At 37.1% G+C, this 25,097-nt stretch overlaps 1 protein-coding gene across 1 annotated transcript; it reads left to right on the forward strand.

Annotated features, from left to right (window-relative positions):
- The first annotated feature begins 5,598 nt into the window (after nucleotides 1-5,598).
- On the forward strand, nucleotides 5,599-18,681 carry CGA (glycoprotein hormones, alpha polypeptide). Its single transcript, XM_012750979.3, has 4 exons — nucleotides 5,599-5,760; nucleotides 16,616-16,722; nucleotides 17,752-17,936; nucleotides 18,345-18,681. Exons 2-4 carry the CDS (start codon nucleotides 16,623-16,625, stop codon nucleotides 18,420-18,422), a joined length of 363 nt encoding a protein of 120 aa, XP_012606433.1. The 5' UTR covers nucleotides 5,599-5,760; nucleotides 16,616-16,622; the 3' UTR covers nucleotides 18,423-18,681.
- The last annotated feature ends 6,416 nt before the right edge of the window (nucleotides 18,682-25,097 follow it).

Here is a 25,097-nt window from a genome sequence, read left to right on the forward strand (position 1 = left end):
AGCAATTCCACTTCTAAAAACTTTTCCTAGAACTATAATTGTACATGTAACCAGAACAAGATGATAATTATAGTATTGTTTTTAATAGTAAAAAACTGGTAAAAAAAAAAAACTGGTAAATGATGCAAGTTATTATTAATAGATGGCTGGTTAAATAATTAATGGTCCATAATACTTTGTGATATTAAAAAGTATGGGTTAAAGCTGCACATTTAGATCTGAAAGAAACCACCTAGATACATTGTTAGGTTTAAAAAGAAGAAAGACTAAGTAGTACTCCATGGTATACAGTTACCACGTTTTGTTAATCCACTCATGAATTGATGGGCACTTGGGTTAATTCTATGTCTTTGCAATTGTGAATTGTACTGCAATAAACATTCCAGTGCAAGTGTCTTTTTGATAAAATGACTTTTTTCCCCCCTTTGGGTAAATACCCAATAGTGGGATTGCTGGATTAAATAATAGGTTTACTTTTAGTTCTTTGAGGAATCTCCATACTATTTTTCCATAGAGGTTGCACTAGTTTGTGGTCCCACCAACAGTGTAAGAGTGTTCCTTTCTCTCTGCATCCATGTTAGCATCTATTGTTTTGGGACTTTTTGATAAAAGCCATTCTCATTGGGGTTAGGTGATACCGCATTGTGGTTTTGATTTTCATTTTTCTGATGACTTGTGACATTGAGTAATTTTTCATATGTTTATTGGCCATTAGTCTATCTTCTGAGAAGCTTTTGTTCATATCTTTTGCCCACTTTGTAATGGGGTTATTTGTTTTTTCCCTGGTGATTTGCTTGAGGGCTGGTTATCAGACCTTTATCTGATGTGTAGCATGCCAATATTTTCTCCCATTCTGTAGGTTGTCTATTTACCCTGTTAATTGTTTCCTTGGTTGTGTAGAAGCATTTGAATTTCATCAAGTCCCATTTATTTATTTTTATTGTTGCTGTAATTGCCCTCAGGGTCTTCATAAATTCTTTGCCTAGGCTGATATCTAGAAGAGTTTTTCTAACATTTTCTTATAGAATTCTTATGGTTTCATGTCTTAGATGTAAGTCCATTATCCATCTTGAATTAAGTTTTGTGAGTGGGGAGAGGTATGGATCCTGTCTTCTACATTTAGCTATCCAATTTTCCAAGCACCATTTATTGAATAGGGATTCTTTTCCCCAGTGTATGTTGCTGTCTATTTTGTCAATAATCAGATGGCAATATGTGGATGGTTTTATGTCTGAGTTCTCTGTTTTGTCCCATTGGTCTATGTCTCTATTTTTGTGCCAGCATAATGCTGTTTTTGCTTACTATAGTCTTGTAGTGTAGCTTAAAGTCTGGTAATGTGATGCCTTCAGATTTGTTCCTTGGGCTTAAGGTTGCTTTGGCTATTCAGACTCTTTTCTGATTCCAAACAAAGAGTATAATTAATTTTTCTAGATCTGTGAAAAATGACATTGGTATTTTGATGGAGATTGCATCAAATCTATAGATCACTTTGGGTAGTATGGACATTTTAACAATATTGATTCTGGCAATCCATGAGCATGTTTTTCCATTTGTTTACCTCATGTTCAATTTCCTTTCTCATTGGTTTGTAGTTCTCTTTGTAGACATCTTTTAACCTCCTTGGTTAAATATATTCCTAGATACTTCATTTTTTTGTAGCTATTGTGAAAAGTATTGAGACTTTGATTTGATTCTCAGCTTGACTATTGTTGAGGTACAGCAATGCTATTGATTTGTGTACATTGATTTTGTAACCCTAGACTTTGCTAAATTTATTTATCAATTCTAGAAGTCCCTTAGCAGATCTTTGGAGTTTTCTAGAGATAAGATCATATTATCAGCAAAGAGCAATACTTCGACCTCCTGTTTCCCCATTTGAGTACACGTAGTTGCCTAATTCCTCTGGCTAGGAATTCTAGCATTATGGTGAATAGAAGCAGTGACAGTGGGCATACTTGTCTTGTTCCAGTTCTGAGTGGGAATGCTTTCAACTTTTCCCCATTTCAGTATGATGTTGGTTGTGAGTTTGTCATATATGGCTTTTGTAATTTTCAGTTATGTTCCATCTATATCTATTTTGTTAAGGGTTTTTATCATAAAAGTGGGTTGAATGTTGTTGAATGCCTTTTCTGCATCTATTGACATGATAATATGATCTTTGTTTTTGCTTTCATGTTTGTGGTGAGTCACATTTATGGATTTATGTATGTTGAACTATCCTTGCATCCCATGACTTTGCATTCCATTTGATTATGGTGGATTATTTTTTTGATGGGCTACTGAATTCAGTTTTCTAGAATTTTATTGAGAATTTTTGCATCTATATTCATAAGGGATATTGGTCTATAGTTTTCTTTTTTTTTTTTTTTTTTTTTTTTTTTGAGACAGAGTCTCACTTTGTTGCCCGGGCTAGAGTGAGTGCCGTGGCGTCAGCCTAGCTCACAGCAACCTCAATCTCCTGGGCTCGAGTGATCCTTCTGCCTCAGCCTCCCGGGTAGCTGGGACTACAGGCATGCGCCACCATGCCCGGCTAATTTTTTATATATATATCAGTTGGCCAATTAATTCCTTTCTATTTATAGTAGAGACGGGGTCTCGCTCAGGCTGGTTTTGAACTCCTGACCTTGAGCAATCCGCCCGCCTCGGCCTCCCAAGAGCTAGGATTACAGGCGTGAGCCACAGCGCCCGGCCTATAGTTTTCTTTTTTGTTGTGTCCTTTTCTGGCTTTGGTATCAAGGTGATACTGGCTTTATAGAATGAATTGGGGAGGATTCCTTCCTTCTCTATGCTACAAAATAATTTCTGCAGTATAGATACCAATTCTTATTTGTAGGTCTGATAAAATTTAGCTGTGCAAACATCTGGTCTGGTACTTTCTTGTGTTGAAAGATTTTTTTATTGCTGCTTCAGTTTTGTTGCTCATGATTGGTTTGTTCAGGAGTTTTATTTCTTCATGATCAAGGCTTGGGAGGTGTGTGATTCCAGGAATTTGTCCATTTCCTCAACATTTTCAAGTTTACGTGCATACAGATTTCTATAGTATTCACAGATGATATTTTGTATTTCTGTGGTATCACTTGTAATATCTCCTTTTTCATTTCTGATTGAGCTTATTTGGGTCCTTTCTTTTCTAATTCTGGTTAATCTAGCAAGAGGTCTATTGATTTTGTTTATCTTTTTAAAGAACCAACTTTTTGTTTCATTAATCTTCTATATTAATTTTTTGGTTTTGATTTCATTTAATTCTGCTCTGACCTTAGTTATTTCATTTCTTCTGGGTTCAGGTTTAATTTGTTCTTTTTTTCCTAATTCCTTGAGAAAATTCATTAGATTATGGATTTATGATTTTTCTGTCTTTTTGATGTAGTCATTTAAGGTTATTAATTTTCCCCTTAGGACTGCTTTTGCTGAATACCACAGATTTTGATAACTTGTGTGCCCTTTGTTATTTAGTTCAAGGAATCTTTTGCTTTCATCTTTTGCAACAATCTGGATGGAACTGGAGACCATTCTCCTCAGTGAAGTACTGCAAGAATGGAAAAACAAATACCGCATACATTCACCATTAAATTGGAACTAACTTATCAGCACACATGTGCATAGATGGAAGTAAAACTCAATGGAAATCATACAGGTGGGAGGAGGGAGGAGGACATGGGTAAAATTATACCTAATGTGTACAATGTACACTATGTGGGTGATGGATACATTTATAACTTTGACTCAAGCTATACAAAAGCAATCCATGTAGCCAAAAGATTGATACCCCTGTAATATTCTGAAATAAAAAAAGATAAAAAATAATAAAAAGAAGAAACAAGGCAAGGTAGTAAACAATGTGCATCTTGTGTTTTCATTTGTATATAGCAAAACCCTAGAATACGTGTGCATATACATATAAAATTTCTGGAAACATTTATTATTTTTCATTGTATATACTCCTCTACTGCTTTAAAATTTAAAATTGTATAATATATTATTTAAACAACTGAAGAAAAAGCTATTTGAAAAAGCAGGGATTTTTATATACTTAGCTGTTCTGATTACAGCATAATGTTTGTGATAATCATACTTTGCTATTAGGAAGATCAAATTATGTTTAATAAAACAAATCAAGTAAGCATATGAAACATTTACAAAGGTGGTTAATTTCAATAATTCAGTGTGTAAATGACAAAACTTCATTAGGAAAAGTTCATACCTTTAGCACATCTTGTGCATATTATCTGTGTCATACTGCTTTGCAAAGAAGTTTCTGACCTGCCCTCTGTAGTATATGTGCTTTCAGGACTTTGCCTAGTAAAGATGGTGAGTTGCTCTGAGTCATCCCAGTATGTTAAGCATGTCTAACAGCCACTCCAAATTTTAGCTGCTGGGAGGCAGCTATAAATAAGTAAGGACTGATGTTTTCATCCTTCACCCACCAACATTGCTGTTATACAGAGTGGGGAAAATAGAGCTATCAGGCATGGGGTAGAACATCAATAATACACAAAAGCAGCTACATGAAGTGGTGAAACTTAAAAACATGTTTTTGCTGACAGTACTTTTCCCAATTATAAAAGTAATATATATCTATTGTATAAAGTACAGAGAAGCATAATTTATACTATTTTAACAGAAAAAAATTCTCAAAACTATGAGCACAGATATAGGGTTTCTGTCAATTTTTATATTCTGCTCCTCATTTGAAGGAGAACTTGGATAGGGATGGGGGCTTATGTATAGTTTTCTTATATATACATAGAGTGTCTACAGAAGTATCTATAAGAAACTGGAAACATTGCTTCTGTGTAGGAGAATTGGGGATCTGGGGGAGAGATGTTAGGTGTGGAAGGGACTGTTTTGATAATACAACACTTTTGTATTATTTATTTATTTTGCCACATCATTTTAAATAATACAAAAACACTATATAGAGGTGGCAATGAGCAGAGTAGATGGACATAGGAACTTTTGAAGGGTCATAAGCTCTGTATGGAACAAAACAGCCTGTGGTCTGAGGCCTTGCATAGGTTTTGGGGTGATATCGGATCAGTAACCTTGGAGTCAGCTGTCCCACAGCTGGCAAGCCATAGCACATGTATTTTCTGTTGAGGCAGAAACTGAGCTTTACAAAAGTAAAGTGAGAAAAAACTGGCACAGATATTGAGAGCCATTTCAGATATTGAGACATCTTTCCTACATGTCTTTATTAAATCCTGATGCGTATTAATTTTAGAAAAGTCTACATGACGTGTGTTTTTATTTTTCTGTTTCCTGCTGTAAGCCTGGAAATACTTTATATCTATTATCTGAAATTTATAGCCCTTCTCTTGTTTTAAGTAAACATCAGGTACTTAGCTAATTAAATGTGTCTTGTTTATAGGAAAGTGTCAACTTTCAGGATGTTATGTGTAAGTCTTAATAGAATTACGTAGAAAATGACAGTGCACTCTCTTTTCATAGGGTGACCTTGTGGTCAACACTGCCTGAAAATGGCTCAAAACAAAAATGATCCAAGGGTTGAAACGAGATAAGATCAAATTGATGTCACAGTAATTACACCATGTACCTTTCAATTATTGGATGGAATTTACTGGTGATCCCTGGGCTTAGATGCAGGTGGGAACATGCAGGTTTTGTTATCCTGCTGGTATAAAAGACAGGCGAGGACTTTATTAACTGTAGTTACTGAGAAATCACAAGACAAAACTAAGATCTCTCTTCAGATCTACAATCAACTCCCCTGAACATATTTGCCAAAAAGTCCAGAGGAAGGTAATATGAATGAAATAATTTGGGGGATTTTAATTGCAGGGTAAAATATTTGAGAATATAAGGAAGCTTCCAGAGTCTATATATAAACTTTGGTAAGAAGACAGACAGGCATTTACTCATTCCTTTTCAGCACGCATGACTGAATTGGGAGGAAGTCTGCAAAACGGTGGTCTGTGATCATAGGCTAAGATGTTATCTAACAGAAGCCAGAAACCGAATGTCTCCTGCTGGGATGCTTGAGTGCCTGTCAATATTTAAAAATTTTCCTCAAGAATTATTGGACTTCATTTGAAAGGCATTCTTTTGAGCAGCTTCCAGGAGCCAGACAGGGCAAAGAGACATTATACAAGTTGCTGATATTGTTTTATTGTCAGTTTTAAATGATGTATAAATATATCTACAAGCTGGCTAGGGATAAAGTGCCTCACTTGTTTAGCTGAGTGACCGTAGCTTCTGATTATCTTTTGAATAGATGTTCTCATGCAGACTGAATAGTAACACAGAATTTCTTGAATGTCATTGTTTCCATTTTCTACTTTAAGAAAATGCTATAAAAATAAGAGTTACTTGTATTTCTCCAGCCATTTACTCATGAGTTTGCAGTGATCAATCACTTGCCTAAGTCCAGTGGGTTTCTGGAAACTTATTCCAGCTACTCTTAGTTATATTTGCATTAGACTAGTTGAAGTGGTGGCTGGTTGGGAAATTGAGACCAGAAAATAAGAGTGCCTTTTTGTCACTCTTTATCAGTGTTGATGAACAGGATTTGGGCACATGTGAAGGATTATGGGCTGATAATTATTAATATATGGATCCCCTAGAAATGCAGAAGCTCCATCTCATCTCCACAGGAATTTTTTGTTTCCTAAGCTCTATAATATTTCCCCCACTCTAAGATATTTTATATTAGAAGAAGAATCTTTTTAAGTTTCTGAAAATGTCTTTTAAATAATTACTTGATAACATCAATTTAATTATTCAAAATATTGGTGTCCACATTGCATGTAATAGTTTGCTATAGTCTTGAATTATTTAAAAAAGAACAAGAGTAGCCACCACTTACAAAAGGTTTATGTCTTTTCATTTAAATTTCAACTTCAACTTTCTTAACTTTATTATTTTTTTTGCAGTAATAGAGTTTTTGAAATTTTAAGTGAGTCATATTTCTTGCCATTTCCTGCTGAAACAGGTAGCATGTGAAAAATGTTAGAGAAGCAACTGATTATGTTCCAGAACAGATTCTCAGTTTCAGTGTACATTTCTTTTTGATGTTGGACTGAAATTTACATGAAAACTCAAAATAAGAGCTGGGAAACAGAAATGGCAAAGTTAGAAGGTAATGTACATCTTGTTCAAAAGCAGATCAAGGTAATTTGATTGCACAAAGAGAAAATTTACAGGAATAAATTAACATTTCCATTGAGAACAGCAATGGCCCACAGCACCAAACTCCTTTTCCCCAGATTGTGAATCTTAGAGTGGTTTGCTATCAACTTGTGATCCTTGCAAATTCTAGTTTTGGTGTGTAACATTACAGCAGTCCCATGCAATGTTGCACAAGGTAATCTAGTAATTCTTTGGTTCATCAGACTCAGAGATAATATTATAGAAATGCTCCAGCATCCTTAATACTCTGGGGTTTAAGATGGGGTACTTAGGCTGGACTAGGGGTAGAATCCAGGGCAACATTAGGGATTATTTAATAAATTAGAAAAGACAACTGGAACAGCAAGATCCACATGTGAATCAAAGCCATAAAGGAGGATATGGATTAACTGTATACTTCTAGGCTATAGGAGTAGTATAAGTGGAAGGGCACTATCTTAGGATTCGCTCACTACTGAGTGATATAGGTAAATCTTTTTAATTATCTCATGCATAGTTTCCTAATCTGTGAAAAAGGTATAAAGAGAATCAAACAAGTGAATGTATGTGAAAGCCAATGCTTCTTCCCTTTTTCCTGCTCCCCACCAGTTAGCAGTTCTCATAACTTGATCAGTTGTACAATGCCTGAGCTATCCCTCTTTATCCAAATGGAATGGCTTTCTTAAAACTCTAAAAAGATTTGTTAAATCCATGTGTTAATAAACTCATAAACTGAAAAAATAACCACTTCTGGAAAAGGTGGAGTCAAATAAATATGTAAAACAAAAAGTACATCAGCCAGCTATATTATATTGGCACATAATAATGTTGCTTTAAGAAACATTCAGCATCTTATTTAGGGATATGTCATCTGAAAAAAATAATTTAAGAAGCTCATTGTAAAATATAAATATTTGAAGGCAGTAGAGTGAAGTGTGGTTCAGAGCTTGGAGTTTGGAATTGTAAAGAGACATTTTAAAATCTTGGTTCTGTCAATAATTAACTAATTATGTGACTTTCATCTCCAGAATTTCTTTGTCTATAAACATGAGAATGATACCACACAGGGTTGTCACAACTATTGAACGCACTTGTGTGTTCCAAGTGCCCAACTCAAAAGAATGTCTGGTGTACACAAGGGCTCACTTAATGATAGGTGTTATTCTTTAAAAACATAAGGTACTATTGTTACCAATGGTATTACAGATACTGTGTAGAATGCTAACTTCAATTTATTTTCATTTCCTCATTTCATTTCCTCTAATCTAATAGATTAACAGAATATGTGTTATATAAAAAATTCCTCCTCCTCCCACCTGCCACATGCACAGAGAAAAATTATAGGGAGAAAGTAGAGAGGCAAGATGTGGTCCCATATCTCAGACTTTGGAGAAATTTTTGTTATAAGAGAAAGCAGTTCTTCTAGTTATCTATTGCTATGCATTGAACTTTGAAAACTTAGTGGGTAAAACAACAAATTATTATTATCTCTCAAAGTTCTTTTGGTGGAATGGGCTGAGTGGGCAGTTTTAAAGTTGGGTTTATCACATGGTGCACTCGGATAGTGGCTGGAGTTTCAGTCATTTGAAGACTCAACTGGCCTGGTCGTCTAGGAAGCCTTCTTCACTCACATGCCTGGTGCCTCATCACTTCTTGGCCTTTTTCTCCCTCTCCATGTGACATCTTACCTTCTAGGGTCTCTCCATGTGGCTTGGTCTTCTTATCCTACAGTGGTCTCCGGGTTGCAGCATTTCTTACATGGTGCCTGGTGTCTAAGAGACAGGAAGGAGCTGCCAGGTCGGTTGCAGGGTATACCTACAACTTGGCTAGTGTCACTCCTGTTATATTCCTGGTGTAAGCAGTCATAAGGCCTACTTAGATCAAATGGGAAACAAAGATAGACATACCACTGTTTGATGTGGGAGTGGCAAGGTCACACTGCAGGGACATGTAGGCTGAGAGATAATTTTGTACCCATTTTTGGAAAGTACAACCTGCCATAGCAGTAAAAACTTAGGGGTAATGAGCAACAAGGGGGTTTCTCTTTGCACCTCCTCTGTTCTGTTTTTATCACAGAAAAAAATCCTTTTAAATTAAGGTGCCAGGATTGATAAATCAATAATCAAGTCCTGTCTATCCTATTATTGAAAGACTTCTGGCAAATGAAATATGTTTTTATGCTTTAGTGCTTTTAAATGGCAATGATATTTGGTGTGTCAAAAGAGTGTATGAAAATAGCTCAAATGAACATAACAAAATATAATGCATACATTTAAAAAAGTTACAAGAAACATTCCTATATTTCTATAGTAATACACCATATAAAATTTTCTGGCCTTTGAATCTTTTACTTTCCTGAGTGATAAATTGACACTATCCATTGTTATATTCCTAATAGTATTTAATACTATAATAATGTTGATCTTAAAAATTGAGTATTTTTAAACATTTGAAATTCTCATTTAAAACAATATTTTATCGTGCACAGCATTTGTCCTATCAAAATTTCTCATTAACTTTTTTGCAATGTAGATTTAGTATGCGGATAACTTAAAAAATGCTGATGTGCTAGAAAAACCAGAAGGGTAATGGAAAAAAGCAAGATTTTAAGTACACAATTATGGTAGCATTGTAAAACATATTTAAATAACAATTAAAATAGGATATGTTCATCTTATTGTAAGTCCTTTAAATTTAGTCAATTAAGAAAAGAAACTCAAAATATGATTGTTATATACAAGAATGGACATAAAGGAATTGAAATCATCTTTGTAATTCTATAAGCACTTCAACATTCTTCTCAATCCTGCCTCTTCTTTTTCTTTGTTTTTAAAATAAATATTTTATTTTATTTTAGAGACAGAGTCTTACTTTGTTGCCCGGGCTAGAGTGCCATGGCATCAACTTAGCTCACAGCAACCTCAAACTCCTGGGCTCAAGCGATCCTACTGCCTCAGCCTCCTGAGTAGCTGGGACTACAGGCATGCACCACCATGCCCGGTTAATTTTTTTCTATATATTTTTAGTTGGCTAATTAATTTCTTCCAATTTAGTAGAGACAGGGGTCTCGTTCTTGCTCAGGTTGGCTTTGAACTCCTGACCTCCAGCAATCTGCCCACCTCGGCCTCCCAGAGTGTTAGGATTACAGGCGTGAGCCACTGCGCCCCTTCTAAAATAACTATTATAAAAGTCATCTTTTGTTCTATTCTTCATGGAAACCCTATTTTTATAGGTCTTTATTACCTGTTTTGTATGTTTCTTTTATCTATGCCCCCTCCCTTTATTTCTTTTCTCTCCATTCCATCTGGAAAGCAAGCTGGCTCCATTTAAACATTTTGTGAAGAACAAAATAGTTAAGTGACTGATAAACAGAAATCTGTCCTAAATACTGCCACCAAATGATGTGACATTTCTTGGCCTTATTTTCCTATGGATACTGGGGCACTTTGGGGATCCCCTAATTGCCGTTTTTACCTGTGGGGAAAATTATGTGGACTACTGAATAGAAGAAGCTCTTGCATGAATATCAAAACAAAATATACCATTACTACTCTTGTGTTTCTTTCTCTATCAAGTACATGTTCTTTATTCTCATTAGTTTTTCTCTGTCCATTTTCTTGTCCCAGCCTACCACATGTCTCAATGCCTACAAATACTTTTATTACAGCTGTTACTACTTCAACTCATAGTTATAGCTCATGGTGCCATGAGCTCCTCAGAAGGCAGAAAACTTATTCATATTTGTAATCACCCATACTCGGCACAGTACCTGGCCTATAACAGGTACTTATTCAAAGCTGTTAAGTCTTCCAAACATTCAATTTGGACCTTAAAATTTGCATCTTATAATGTCAGAACTCCTGTAAAATTATCTAAACCTCATCTTTAAAAAATATTATAGATATTAATTGTGTCAAAGAATAAATGAGGCAGATTGTGGGGATATTCACTAGTCTGTCCTCTTCCCTCCAATCTTTCAGGCATTTCTTGTCACCCCTTTTGCAGAAAGCCCATTAGTGAATGTGTTCATAGGTCTCAAGGTCACTCTAGTGCCTGGTAGCAATGATTGAGCATCTATTGAGAAGAACTGGGAGCCTGGAGGATTATTGAGGTTGGGTGTGTGAAGCAAAATTGGAGTTCAGAATGTGTTACAAGAATGAGATAAAACCCACTTCCTGAAACTAGGGCCACGAGGACAGAAAACTAGTAGGCAGGCTCACTCCAAGCTTCCTGACCATAGACCCTAGGCTCTTTGGAGCCAGCCACCTGGAGACAGAGGTGGTCACTGGGTGGAAGGGAGAGGTGAACCCGCAGAGGAGCTCATGTGACTGCTCTGTGCCAGTTGGTGGGATGGAATCTAAACATTCTACTTTCCTTTGAGACTTTCCACCTTCAAATCTTTCATCAAAGCTAAACTATTGCTATCTTCTCAGGCCCTGGCAAAATGCTACACTTACAGGCCTATCCTCTGTTTAATACATAATTGTTCAATACCTATCGCATGCTAGGCAATGTGCTGAAAATTTAAGGCTTTACCCTCATCATGCTCCCTTTTATTGCTATCATTCACTGAAGGCAGCCTGCTTTTCATCTTGTTGGCAGTTAGCTGGATTCGAAGAAGCTAAGGCAGTGAAGCCTTAGGTTAACTCTCTAGAAGTCAGTTATGTCGCTAATCCTAGCCAGTCATCTCAAAAATGTGCTATGAATCATTTGGGTTTCCTGGAGTGGAGAGGGTAGATGAGTCACCCCAGCTATCATCACCATTAGACAAACCACAAACCTCACCACTCTCTGGCTTTGGGGAGCAATGACAACATCTTTGCAAGTGAAGAGCAGGATATCACATTGTTTCAATCACTTGTAACCTTCTTTGAACAAACTTTTTTTTTTTTGAGACAGAGTCTCGCTTTTTTGCCCAGGCTAGAATGAGTGCCATGGCGTCAGCCTAGCTCACAGCAACCTCAAACTCCTGGGCTCAAGCAATACTACTGCCTCAGCCTCCTGAGTAGCTGGGACTACAGGCACATGCCACCTGATGCCGGCTAATTTTTTCTATATATATTAGTTGGCCAATTAATTTCTTTCTATTTATAGTAGAGACAGGGTCTCCCTCTTGCTCAGGCTGATTCCGAACTCCTGACCTCGAGTAATCCTCCTGCCTCAGCCTCCCAGAGTGCTAGGATTACAGGCATGAGCCACTGTGCCTTGCCTGAACAGTCTTTAATGTATTCCTGGGGATGTGTGTGTATGGGTGATACTTGGTGTGTTGAAATATACATTGGTGTGGGTGTATATATATGGACATATGGCACACTGGTAGAGTATTTACCTATTTCATACATCATTTAATACATTAATTATATATAACACAATAAATAATATGCAAACATACATTAAATAAAAATGGTAAGTTATGGTAATAATATTCTTTTGCACTTTCAAGAATGCTATCTTTTCTCATAGAGTCACATTATTTTGAGAATCTAAATTTGTGCACATGTGTAGTTTAATATGAACTAAGAGATACTCAATTTAAACCCTGAAGCTATTATATGTGCTTTTTATTGATGGTTTCTTTTGAATTCTTATGACTTTTATATCTTAGCATAAAATGGCTCCTGCCTATGACATATGCCACAGTTATAGATTCACATATTAGCCAGCTCCAAATTAGATAGCTAAGTGAGAACATACTGTCTGTAATGATTTTATCCAAAAATATTTTATTTTACTGAACATTTATTCTCAGTTGTCATTCAAGTGTTATCTTGTTCTTCAGTGCAAATGACAACTCTGAGTTAGCAACTTTTTATTGATATTATTAGTGTTCTAAAATTCTAATTCAACACAATTGTATTGACCATGTATTTTGTGCAAGGGCTTGTGCTAGGGTGATGGTTGATTAGACAGACATAGTTTCTGTCTTTAAGAAGCTTTCACATAGATACAGAAATAACATCTGTATTTGGATGGAGAGATAACATAGACAAACTGGGTCTGCTGTGGGACATCATCTGGGAATTATAAGCCAAGTGATAAGTGAATGCAGTGGAGAGAGTTATTTATTCTGGCTTTGGGGTTGAGTGAAACCCTGATAGCAAAGCAGCAGCTGGGAAGCTCTTTATAGGACCCTGAGGTGGACGAACCTGGGAAAAGACCTTTCAGGCCAAGTTGAGAAAACACAGATTTTCTTAGATTCAGTAGTCTGGGGTTGGATGTACAGGATGTTTGGAAAATACTCCTTTGGAACATCAAAAGAGTCTGAGATTAGTAAATCTAACTTCAGAGTGAGCATTTTTGCAAAATAGTTTAAATCTTAGCTGAATGTAAATATTTTGCCCTGGTCCTTCTTTTTTTATTTCTAAAGTCTAAAACAGAAAAACCTGTGGGTGGGCTGGGCACTGTGGCTCACGCCTGTAATCCTAGCACTCTGGGAGGCCAAGGTGGGAGGATCGCTTGAAGTCAGGAATTTGAGACCAGTCTGAGCAAGAGCAAGACCCTGTCTCTACTAAATATAGAAAGAAATTAGCTGGACAACTAAAAATATATAGAAAAAATTAGTTGGACGTGGTGGCACATGCCTGTAATCCCAGATACTTGGGAGGCTAGGGAGAAGGATTGCTTGAGCCCAGGAGTTTGAGGTTGCTGTGAGCTAGGCTGACACCACAGCACTCAAGCCAGGGCAACAGACCGAGACTCTGTCTCAAAAAAACAAACAACAACAACAACAACAAACTTGAAGGTGATTAGGATGATAAAAAGATTTATTAAAATGCTTTCCAAAACACCTATAATGTTCAGGTTAATCCCTTCCTGCCTGGTAAATGTCATCTCTTTTTAAAAGAGACAAGGAAAGATAACAGTTTCTGTTATTGGAAGCTATAGCAATGGTGGTTTTGGTTTCACTTTTCAATCTTCTTTTTACTTTATTATAAAGCAAATTTTAAAATGTGCACTGACTTCCTACTTTCACATTCTGCAATCTTGTTATAAATGTTTCTCTATGAATTAATTCTGGTATAATTGTTCACTGCATAATGGCTGAATTTTCATAATATATGAGATGCAATTTTAAAGCACAGAAATGATACTAGTTTAAAAAGGAAACCAGTTTTAATTCTAAAAATTTCCTTATGGCTTTATATATCACTTAGGGCAGTGTTTCTTAAAGTTTTTGGTCTCAGAACCCATTTACACTCTTAAAAATTACTAAAAGCCTAAAGAACTTTTATTTATAAATTATATCTACAAATATTTAATGGTTTAGAAATTATATTAGAAAAAGTTTTAAGATATTTATTCATTTACAAAATTCCCACCATAAATTAACATAAATAGCATATATATATTTATTTTAAAAATGACAATTTCCAAAGCAAAAAAACAACCTAGTGAGAAGAGTAGCATTGTTTTACCTTTTTGCAAATCTTTTTAATGTCTGGCCTAATAGATTCTCATGTGCTAGATTCTCATGTGCTTCTTTATTTGATCTACTGAGATATCACATATCATGTTGCCTCTAGAAAATTTCTCTGAACACTCAAAAGTAAGAAGAGGGGGAAAATGGCAAAGAACGTTTGAGATCACACTTTGAGAATCACTGACTTACAACACAATGTTTATCTTGTGTTAATTATGTATGAAGATAAATATGACCCATAATTACTTATAAATATGTGTATAATGTAGAAATAGTGACATACATATGTTTTAGCCTCTATATTCATAAGGTCTACATTTCTATACAGATTAAGTATTCCTTATCAGAAATGCTTGGGACCAAACATGTTTCAGATTTTGAATTTTTTCAGATTTTTGAATATTCACATATACATAATGAGATATCTTGGGGATAGGGCCCATGTCTAAGCATGAGATTCATTTATGTTTTGTATATACCTTATACACATAGCCTGCAGGTAATTTTATACAATATTTTTAATAATTTTGTGCATGAAACAAAGTTCGTATTAAGTATTTATGTGTGGAATTTTCACATCATGACACTTGTGGTGTCATGTTGATGCTCAAAAAATTTTAGATTTTGGAGCATTTTAGATTTCAAATCTTCAGACAAATTATTCTGAAAACGTGTGGGTTGCTATAAGCAGCTTGCAAAACCAGGGTGTTATTGTGTCAGTGTACATGAAGAATAACTGCAAGTTTTGACTCACATGTAATTTTAAACCTCATTATGAATTGCCTTTTAAAAACTTTTTATTTTGAATCACTATAGATTTATAGGAAGTTGCAAAATATGTACAGAGAAGTCCTGTATGTCCATCATCCAGTTTCCACAGTGGTAATGATCTTGCCTAACTATAGTACAATGCGAAAACCAGAAGTTGATATTGCTATTAATACAACCCACAGAGCTTATTCAGATTTCACATGCACATAATACTAGTGTGTGTGTGTGTGTGTGTGTGGTTCTATGCAATTTTATCAAGTGTAGATAAATGTGACTATACCATAATCAAGATACAGAATTGTTCCATCATCACAAGGCTCACTTCTGGTCTCCCATTATAGCTGCACTCATCCTTATCAACTTCCTTCCCAATGCTAACTCCTTGAAACTGCTAATCTATTCTCTATCTATACAGTCTTTTTATTTCAACAGTGTTATATAAATGGAATCATATGGCATGCAAACTTCACTCAGCATAATTCCCTTGGGATACATACAAGTGGTCATGTGTGGCAATAGTGCGTTCCTCTTTTGTTGCTGCATAGTATTCCATGGTATGGATGTACCATTGTTTGTATGATCATTCACCTGCTGAAGGGCACTTGAGTTGTTCTCATTTTTAGCTGTTATAAACTTGCTACAAACATTCATATATAAATTTGTTTAAACATAGTTTTCTTTTCTTTGAGATAAATGCTCTAGAGTGCAACTTAGAATGCTAGGTTATATAGTAAGTACATGTTTAGTTTGATCAGAAACTGCCAAACTATTTTCCAGATTGGCTGGAAAAAGTCCTTTTCTATATTCCCACCAACAATGTCTGAGTTATCCTGTTTTTCTTCATTCTATGCCAGCATTTACTATGATTTTTTTTTATTTTAGTCATTCTTCTAGGTATGTAATATCTCATTGTGATTTTTAATTAGCATTTCCTGAATGGATGATGATAATGAATACTTATCATGTGTTTATTTTCTCTCAAATGATCGTATATTTTATATATCACATATATAAATATCCATATATATCCTTAGATATTATCTAATTTAAGTTCCAAGTTTTACAAATAAGAATATTGAGGTTTCTTAAGAGGGGAAGATTCAATTCCCTACATCTTTCCTAAGGGATACTTGTTTTTTCTGTTTCCATGATTTTAGAGTTTGTTGGGAGCTGCTAAAATACAGAGATCAAGACACTGATGACTGTTATTAAGTAGTAATGATAAAACTATTGGTTGTTGTTATGATTGGTAAGCCAATCTGAGATAATTTTTTTCTTTTTGCCATGTCTGTTTTGCAGGAGAGCCATGGACTACTACAGAAAATATGCAGCTGTCATTCTAGCCACACTGTCTGTGTTTCTGCATGTTCTCCATTCTTTTCCCGATGGAGAGTTTACAATGCAGAGTACGTGCCCAAGCATGGGATTGAAGTATGAGGACAACATACATTTCCAGATGTATATAGATAACTCCATTAGTTACATTTCCACCCTTTTCAAATGTGATAAATCTTTGCTGCTGAATTCCTATCTTGGCACTTGGAGATTGTGAACATAAAATTAAATCAGCCTCTGAAAATGTACAGTGAAAATGACACATTACACATCCATTTATACTGCAGCCTATACATTTTCATCTGAAGTAGATCCCTTATTATTCCTTATCTGAGTTTTCCAAGAGGAAACTATCCTTATTCCGTTAGCTCAATTTTATTTTTACATTTCTCCCAGAAGATTCGAACATTGCCTTTGTAGATGAATTTTCACATCAGTTAACAAGTGAGAAAAACAAAACCATTTTATGCAGTAAATGTGTTGTGCTGTATTGTTTGAAAATCTCATAGAGTGGCTGATATAATTCTATCTGCTTTGAAATTGTGAGCTACTATTGGTTATGATTTTTCTCTAGATAAGTGGTAATAGTTTAATCCCAGGTCCCAAGTACAGATGCCTGATCTAATATCAGGCTCTTTTCATTCAACAAGCCTTCTTAATTCTGACATTTTTTTCCTGTCAATATTTGGAGTTTCTGTGGGGAAAAAACAGCACACTCTAAAGAGAAAAATATTTTGCCTCTGGGCAAAATTTTCTTCTCAGATGAACATGATGTTTTCATCTGTCAAGTTTTGTTTTCCCTCTAGGCATACTGTTAGCATTGGGATATAGAATCTATACTTAAAGAAAGAAAAACTACAACAACTGAGATTTCCTATGCATGTCTATAAAAATTGTTTTCCCATAAAAAACTGTAATCAGTACAAATAGATATTATATATGAGGATTAACATATATCCAGAAAGTATTTATTTATTTCCCTTTCATTTTCAATAGAAAAGGCATATTTATGATCCCATAATAGGGAAAAATTCATAGTTTCTTTTCAAACTCTTTTTGGATTATTTTACTCTTTGTCTTTTTTTCTTTTTTTCTGCTAGGTTGCCCAGAATGCAAGCTCAAGGAAAATAAATACTTCTCCAAACTGGGTGCCCCAATTTATCAGTGCATGGGCTGCTGCTTCTCCAGAGCATATCCCACACCAGCAAGGTCCAAGAAGACAATGTTGGTTCCAAAAAACATCACCTCAGAGGCCACATGCTGTGTGGCCAAAGCATTTACCAAGGTAAGAACTTGAAGGGCCCCAGAAGCTTTCTAAGCCTAGCTAGAGAAAGGTTCACAGAGCACATCTATGGGATTTAATGCCAAAGGTGTCTAATTCCATCCTTTGTTGGGCATTTGCACAGTTGGGGGCTGCATTTGTACCCTTTAATTAAATGATCAGCTGTCTTGTGGGTATAGACTGGATTTATTCATATTGAAAAGAATGGGGTGGAGGTGACAGGGGGCAGGTTGGGAGTAAGTATAGCATACTTACACAGGCAAACCTAACCTTTTAGAGTAAAAACACCCTCTGAGTGGGGGACTGTGCAAATGTAGCATGCATATATTTAGTTCAGCTGACTACAGATAATTTTATTTCACATTTTTTCAATTTTATCTATCTATCGTCTAGTTTTTTCTTTCCCTTTAGGCCACAGTAATGGGAAACACCAAAGTGGAGAACCACACGGAGTGCCACTGCAGTACTTGTTATTATCACAAGTCTTAAATATTTTGCAAAGTACCATGTTGATGACTGCTGATTGCCTGGAATAGAAAATTAAGTTGTTCGGTGTTTATGGCCTTGAGAGATAAAACCCTCCTTTTCTTTAACATACCATTTTGACATGCTTCAAAGATATACTGCAGCTTTATTGCCTTTTTCCTTATCCTACAGTGCAATCAGTAGTCCATTGCTTTTCATTTGGAATGAAATACAGCATTTAGCTGGTTCCACTGCAAATAAAGCCTTTTAAATCATCATTCAATCATTGAATTATCTTTTCTTTCTTACAAGTAAAGCCAATTGCTTCTTATAGAATTCATGAAAGGGAGTGAGCCAATGGGTGAGTTTGGGCCACATGTACTTAGTGACTGACATTGAAGAACCTTCTCATCAAGCCTTCTAGAAGGAAGCTGTGAGTCCTTTCATTCAGTGAGCTAGTCATAAGACAATTTATTGGAACGAGAGAGGAAAATATGAGGACTTCTATTTCTATTCATTTTTATAACACTTCTTTAAATTTCCATTTTGATAGATCTTATAGAAGCACAGATACATTAATATGGTAATACATGTATATAGTTTATAAATAAATAATTATGAATATATTAGGGGTGTTTGATCAGAAAATTTTTACTGGTACAAGTGTGCAATCAGAAAAAGAAAAACGGAGAACACTGCTCTAGCATTTGGGAAAGATAAAATCCTTCCCAGCCTGAAGTTTATCTACTTATGCCTAGCCAAAAAAGTGCATCTTATTTTACAGCCAGTCTGTAACTTAATGGTGACAAAAAAGGACATCATTGCCCTCAACTAAATTGGGCATTGCTCTGAAATTCCAGAAATATCAGATCTTATATTCTACATTCAGATCTGGATAGGATTGAATAAATAATGAGCAAAATATTCATTGAGCACTCACTGTGGTCTAGGTGGAGTACCAAGCATCTTCACTTAGTTCTATCAAAACTCTTAACATTAGTGCCGTGTTTCAATGTCACATGTATTGAGTGTTTGTATTTAGAAAGAGAAGTGGCCTTTACTTAAAGAACAATGGCTTATACTCATTTAATTTATATTAGCCATGATGGAGATCAAAGTTAACCAAAAGTCATACTCCTAGAGGAGCTTGAAATTTTAAAACACAAGCCTGAAATTGTGACAAAAATAACACTGGTCACAAATAAGTGACCACAACTTTCAAAAAGAAATTTTGATAATCACCATTTGTTAAGATTGCATTTCTGAGTGACAAGCCAGTTCCTTAGCAGGCTGGTACATACAGCAGGTGTTGGAGTGATAAGTTAAAATGGCTACACGTATTTTTTAAGAAACATGAATATATACATGAAGAGATTAGTTCATGTCTTCATTCATGTATTTATTGTACATTTATTAAGTGCATAGTATGTGCTGATATTTTGTTAGATCATGAGGATTCAGATATCAGGACTCTTTGGAAGATAAGATTGAGAAAATATAACACAAATAAATCAGAGAACAATGGTGCTCAACATCGGTTCATTCAAAAATTTAGTAGATATTCATTGAGAGCCTACTATATGTCAGGTTTTGTGAGCTTGGTTGGAGGGCTCATCAGGGGTGAAAGCTACTGACACACTCTTTTTTTTTTTTTTTTTTTTTGAGACAGAGTGTCAATTTGTTGCCCAGGCTAGAGTGGGTGCCATGGCGTCAGCCTAGCTCACAGCAACCTCCAACTCCTGGGCTCAAGCAATCCTACTCCCTCAGCCTCCCGAGTAGCTGGGACTACAGGCATGCACTACCATGCCTGGCTAATTTTTTCTCTATATATTAGTTGGCCAATTAATTTCTTTCTATTTATAGTAGAGATGGGGTCTCGCTCTTGCTCAGGCTGGTTTTGAACTCCTGACCTTGAGCAATCCTCCCGCCTCAGCCCCCCAGAGTGCTAGGATTACAGGCGTGAGCCACTGTGCCCGGCCTGACACACTCTTGACTGGAGTGTTCTTATTCATCTGGAATCATCCTATTTGACAGAGGGAATGGCAGGGACAGTTAAGGAGTAATGAAAAAGGAAAGGAACATCCTCTTGTCCACCCAGATGATCAGCCAAATTAACTCTGATGAGCACCAGGGTGAAATGTCTTAGCCATACTGACCTCCCGTCTTATCCTGTGCCAGGCCTGGTGCTGGTCCCAGGAAGGCCAAGATGAATAAGACACAGACGTTACCCAGAAGAAATTCCCAGTCCAGTGGGGAAGAGTGGCTGAAACAACAAGTTACAATCCAGTGGAATGTATGCTACAGGAGTGGTGTGGACTCCAGTGGCATGAAGGGAGAGATGGCTAGCTTGGCCTATTGGGGTCTGTTATGGAGAGCTTCACAGGGCAGAGTGGTCCTTGAATTGGGTCTAGAAAATAGGTAGGTATATGGGGTAGGGGCGCATTCTAGTTTGAGGAAACAGCATAAGCAAACATCCTGAGATGGGAAACAGTTCCGTGGTTACAGAATTGCAAGGTGTTCGGTGTGACTGGACTGCAAGAAGCTGGTTGGAGGCTGGATCAGCAGAGACGAATGGGTACCTATCAAGAAGGTATTTGAATAACATGAAAAGAAATGTGGATTTCAACTAGGATCCTAGCTTCACAAACTGGGAGGCCTGAGAGTGCCTGAAGCCACAGGATAAACACAGTTTTCTGCAGGATCAATTTTGCTTGAAGATTTAAGAAAATGTGATTTTTATTTCAAAACAAAAATGAATGTACTATAGAATAGGATGAAAAATTGCCAAAAATAGGATTTTTTTTTTTTTGAGACAGAGTCTCGCTTGCCCAGGCTAGACTGAGTACCATGACGTCAGCCTAGCTCACAGCAACCTCAAACTCCTGGGCTCAAGCAATCCTTCTGCCTCAGCCTCCCGAGTAGCTGGGCCTGAGTAGCTGGGACTACAGGCATGCACCACCATGCCTGGCTAATTTTTTCTATATATATTAGTTGGCCAATTAATGTCTTTCTATTTATAGTAGAGACAGGGTCTTGCTCTTGCTCAGGCTGGTTTCGAACTCCTGACCTCGAGCAATCCACCCACCTTGGCTTCCCAGAGTGCTAGGATTACAGGTGTGAGCCACCAAGCCCAGCCCAAAAATAGGATTAAAAACAGTGACTTTAAAACAAACTTCATGCTGGGGGGGCATTCCAGATCCTGTTCTTCTGACCCCTCCTAACTGCCCTTCTCTCTCCCACCCCACCATTTCACTCTTCTTGCATTAGGAGTTCTGAAGTGAGGAAGGGTGGGACATTCTATTGAAGGAAGGGTAGATGCCGGAGTTACAAGGATAGATTCTGGATGATCCTGGCTGAGAAGATGGTTGTTACATCTTTTGGGACAGTCAATTTGAAAGCTCTGAAATAAGCCCTCTAGAGAAAAGATTATACTCTTATATATATAAGCAGTGAGGAGGAAGAAAAGGAAGAGAGGCAGGCATGGAGCTTGGCAATTTGTTTCAAGCCCATCTGTGAAAAATACCTAAAAGAAATACTAAAGGCAGAGTAAGCAAATGTTTGAGGGGTGCTTCTATCAAAAAAATTGCCCATCATTCACCTAAGGTGAAGAGATCTCCCAAATTCTCCCCTCTGAGATTCCTTCCTTGTAGTTAAAACACACTATCCCAAGTACCTTGCTTTTCAATGACAACACATCTGACTGGGGCAAGGAGGTTGGCCAATTACCACCACAGGATAAGTTAGTTTAACAGACCATCAGTTCTGTCTGCACTGGGGGTTCTGGACCCTTGTCACTGGGGAGAAAGAAGTATCCGGCAGGATGTTAAAAGGATAAAAACAAGGAGGTAAGACTTCTACTACTTTGTAGTTGTGTCAAGATTTGACCATGAGCGGAAACTCCAGAGTGATTACAGGGATCTCACTGGTGACTAAGACTCGAGGTGGAGGTCAATAAACAGGATGGCTCTTGTCCTTCATCTGCCTCCTGGGAGTGAGAGGAAAGGGCAGGAAAAGATGAGAGAAAAGAGAGAGAGGGAAGAGAAGAGAATGAAGAATGAGGCTACATAAAAAGTAGGAGGAAAAAATGTGAGAGGAAGGGAGGGAGGAAAGCAGAGCCTCTGGAGGAGTCTGTAGCCTCAGAGGTGGCAGAACTGGATTCAAGCAGAAAGAAAAAGCTGTTACTCTACTCACTTCCACCTGTTCGTACTCAAACCCCACAGTAGGGACCTAAATAAGAACTCTAGCCTATATGGAATCTTTGTTCAAATTGGAAAAAGATGCCCCTCTCTTGGCAGGCACAGCACCTTGAGCAAATAACTTCACAATCAAATGGCACAGAAAAAGGTCTTTTTCCTCAGGCAGAGGCAGAGATGGGGCTGGATATTTGTCAGCCCTCACTTCCTTGCTGGGCATGTTTGTGCAGTACACAAACTGTGCAAACTTACATGGCAGCCTTGCCCACAATCTCATCATATCAATATGATCATTGTTGCACTTTAGAGAAATAAATGTCTTAAATTGTTGAGAATCTTAGTTGACATCTAAGATTCAAAAAAAATTTTTTTTTGAGACAGAGTCTCACTCTGTGGCCCAGCTAGAGTGCTGTGGCATCAACCTAGCTCACAGCAACCTCAAACTCCTGGGTTTGAGTGATCCTCCTGCCTTAGCCTTCCGAGTAGCTGGGAGTACAGGCATGTGCCACCATGCCAGGCTAATTTTTTCTATATACTTTTAGTTGGCCAATTAATTTCTTTCTATTTTTAGTAGAGACAAGGTCTCGCTCTCGCTCAGGCTAGTCTCGAACTCCTGAGCTCAAATGATCCGCCCACCTCAGCCTCCCAGAGTGCTAGGATTATAGGCGTGAGTCACCGCACCTGGCCCAAGATTCCAGATGTTGATGTCTTAATTATCCTTATACTGCTGTTGGTGGGGGGTACTTCTGGAGAGAATATTGCCCCAAATAGTTTTGTTTTGCTTTTCCCATTTATGGGGAAAGTAGAAGAGATGCCCAACATCTAGTAAAGAACAGGAAGGCGAAACCAAAGACTACACATGTAAATGACCATGAAGCTGACTTGATGAAAAATTGGTCAGGACAACAAACATCCATAGAACCAGAGAGATTTGCTTACTCAACAAAGAATTTAATAATATCAAACCACCTGACATTAGTACAGCACTCTGTACATTAGTCCAGAGCTTTCCATGCCTAATGTGTCAATGAGTCTCACTTAGCCCCTTGCAGAATGCAAGTCAGGACATGTGGCACCATCTTCATTTGACAATTGTGTAAACAGAGGTACAAATACTTTGGTTGCATAGGGACTGAGAATGCCTAAAAACCTGGGCATCTCTAGTTCTGTGTTCCTTCTTTTAGATTTCATTTCTTCCTAAAGATATGAAGTTTTTGCTTTATTTACAAAGAACCTATTTCTCCCTGGACACTGAATAGGAGCACTCCCTTGGAGATTTGCCCAGAATGAAAAGTTATCATATTAAAATAAATGAAATCTGGACCATGAATTGTCTAGTGATGTTTTGTCTGAAAGCTTGGACTTCAGCCTCACCCTTACAGCTCCTCTTCCTTTACTCAATGCCTTCCTCAGACACTTTCTTTTTGAACTTAATTAGCACCTTGAAGCTACCTTAGCCCTTAGGAATAGAAACACAAAGAGTTTTCTATGTTCTGGAAACCCAGTAGGATGTCTATATTCTGCTATTTGAAACTGTGTAGCAAATGGAATTGTAAATATTAAATACTATTTTCATAAAGAACTGAAGGCAGATCTGAGTTTCCTTGGAGCAAAGAGAGAAGTCAAATTACTGCATCAAACTTCAAAATGAGGGGCATAAAAAGGAAATAACTGTTGGATTTTAAAATGAATTTCCCTTCTGAATTCCAAATAAGTACAAGCATTGAAAAGTATATACTTTTCTTTTGAACCTGACTTCCAGCCTCACTTATCTCAAGGACTTGAAAGCTGAAACTTTAGGAGGAGGGAAGTGGGAAGTGGGGTTCAGGAGAGGAATCTCTGGAGAAGCAGCCAAAAGCTTGGCACATAATTGTAAAATTATAAGAAAGTTTCCAACAAAGACATTTTGCTGTTTTAAAACCACTTCCATTAATGGGGGGGGGAGGGCTTGCTGAATGCAGGATAGTAAAGTGGAAAGCACTAGAACTGTATCAATTTTCTCCAAATGCTATTGATCAAAGTGTTTGAATTATAGTCACTTATTTAGTTGTAAATTGTCTGTGAACAGTAATTGATTCTCAACTAAGTTGACAGTGAGTAGAATTTCAGTATGTGCAAATCTGCTTCCATACAGCTTTTTCTCAATTGCAGCTCATGTGGCCGTAGGAAACGGAGAGGAAGCTGGAGGCAGGGCAGAAGTAGCAGTTTGCCCAAGAGGGCTTCAGAGGGATGAACAAAGAGTAAGAAAGGAAACCAGGGCTTGACCTACAAGTGCGCCTCGCCTTTGTGAAGACGGAGGAAAAGGGACAGACCGTGTGCATAAAGGGTCGCTGGCTGGCGCTTGGGTTGAAGTCGTGGTGGGAGGAACTAAAGGCTTAACCTTGGGTATTAGGGAGAGAATCCATTAACTATCAAGATTCAATTATGGTTACCACTGCAGTGATTCTAGTGACTTTGTGTCTCCGTGACCACCCTCTGATGGGGAAGAGAGAGTCAGAACATCGGA

The sequence above is a fragment of the Microcebus murinus genome, chromosome 5 (assembly GCF_040939455.1).
Source record: "Microcebus murinus isolate Inina chromosome 5, M.murinus_Inina_mat1.0, whole genome shotgun sequence".
NCBI classification, from domain to species: domain Eukaryota; kingdom Metazoa; phylum Chordata; class Mammalia; order Primates; family Cheirogaleidae; genus Microcebus; species Microcebus murinus.

What these genes read in the sequence shown, in the direction of transcription:
- CGA (XM_012750979.3), top strand. Translation starts at nt 16,623, where the DNA reads ATGGACTACTACAGAAAATATGCAGCTGTCATTCTAGCCACACTGTCT. An exon ending in TGGAGAGTTTACAATGCAGA is followed by an intron (nt 16,723 to 17,751) that starts GTACGTGCCCAA and finishes TTTTTCTGCTAG; the next exon opens with GTTGCCCAGAATGCAAGCTC. An exon ending in TGGCCAAAGCATTTACCAAG is followed by an intron (nt 17,937 to 18,344) that starts GTAAGAACTTGA and finishes CTTTCCCTTTAG; the next exon opens with GCCACAGTAATGGGAAACAC.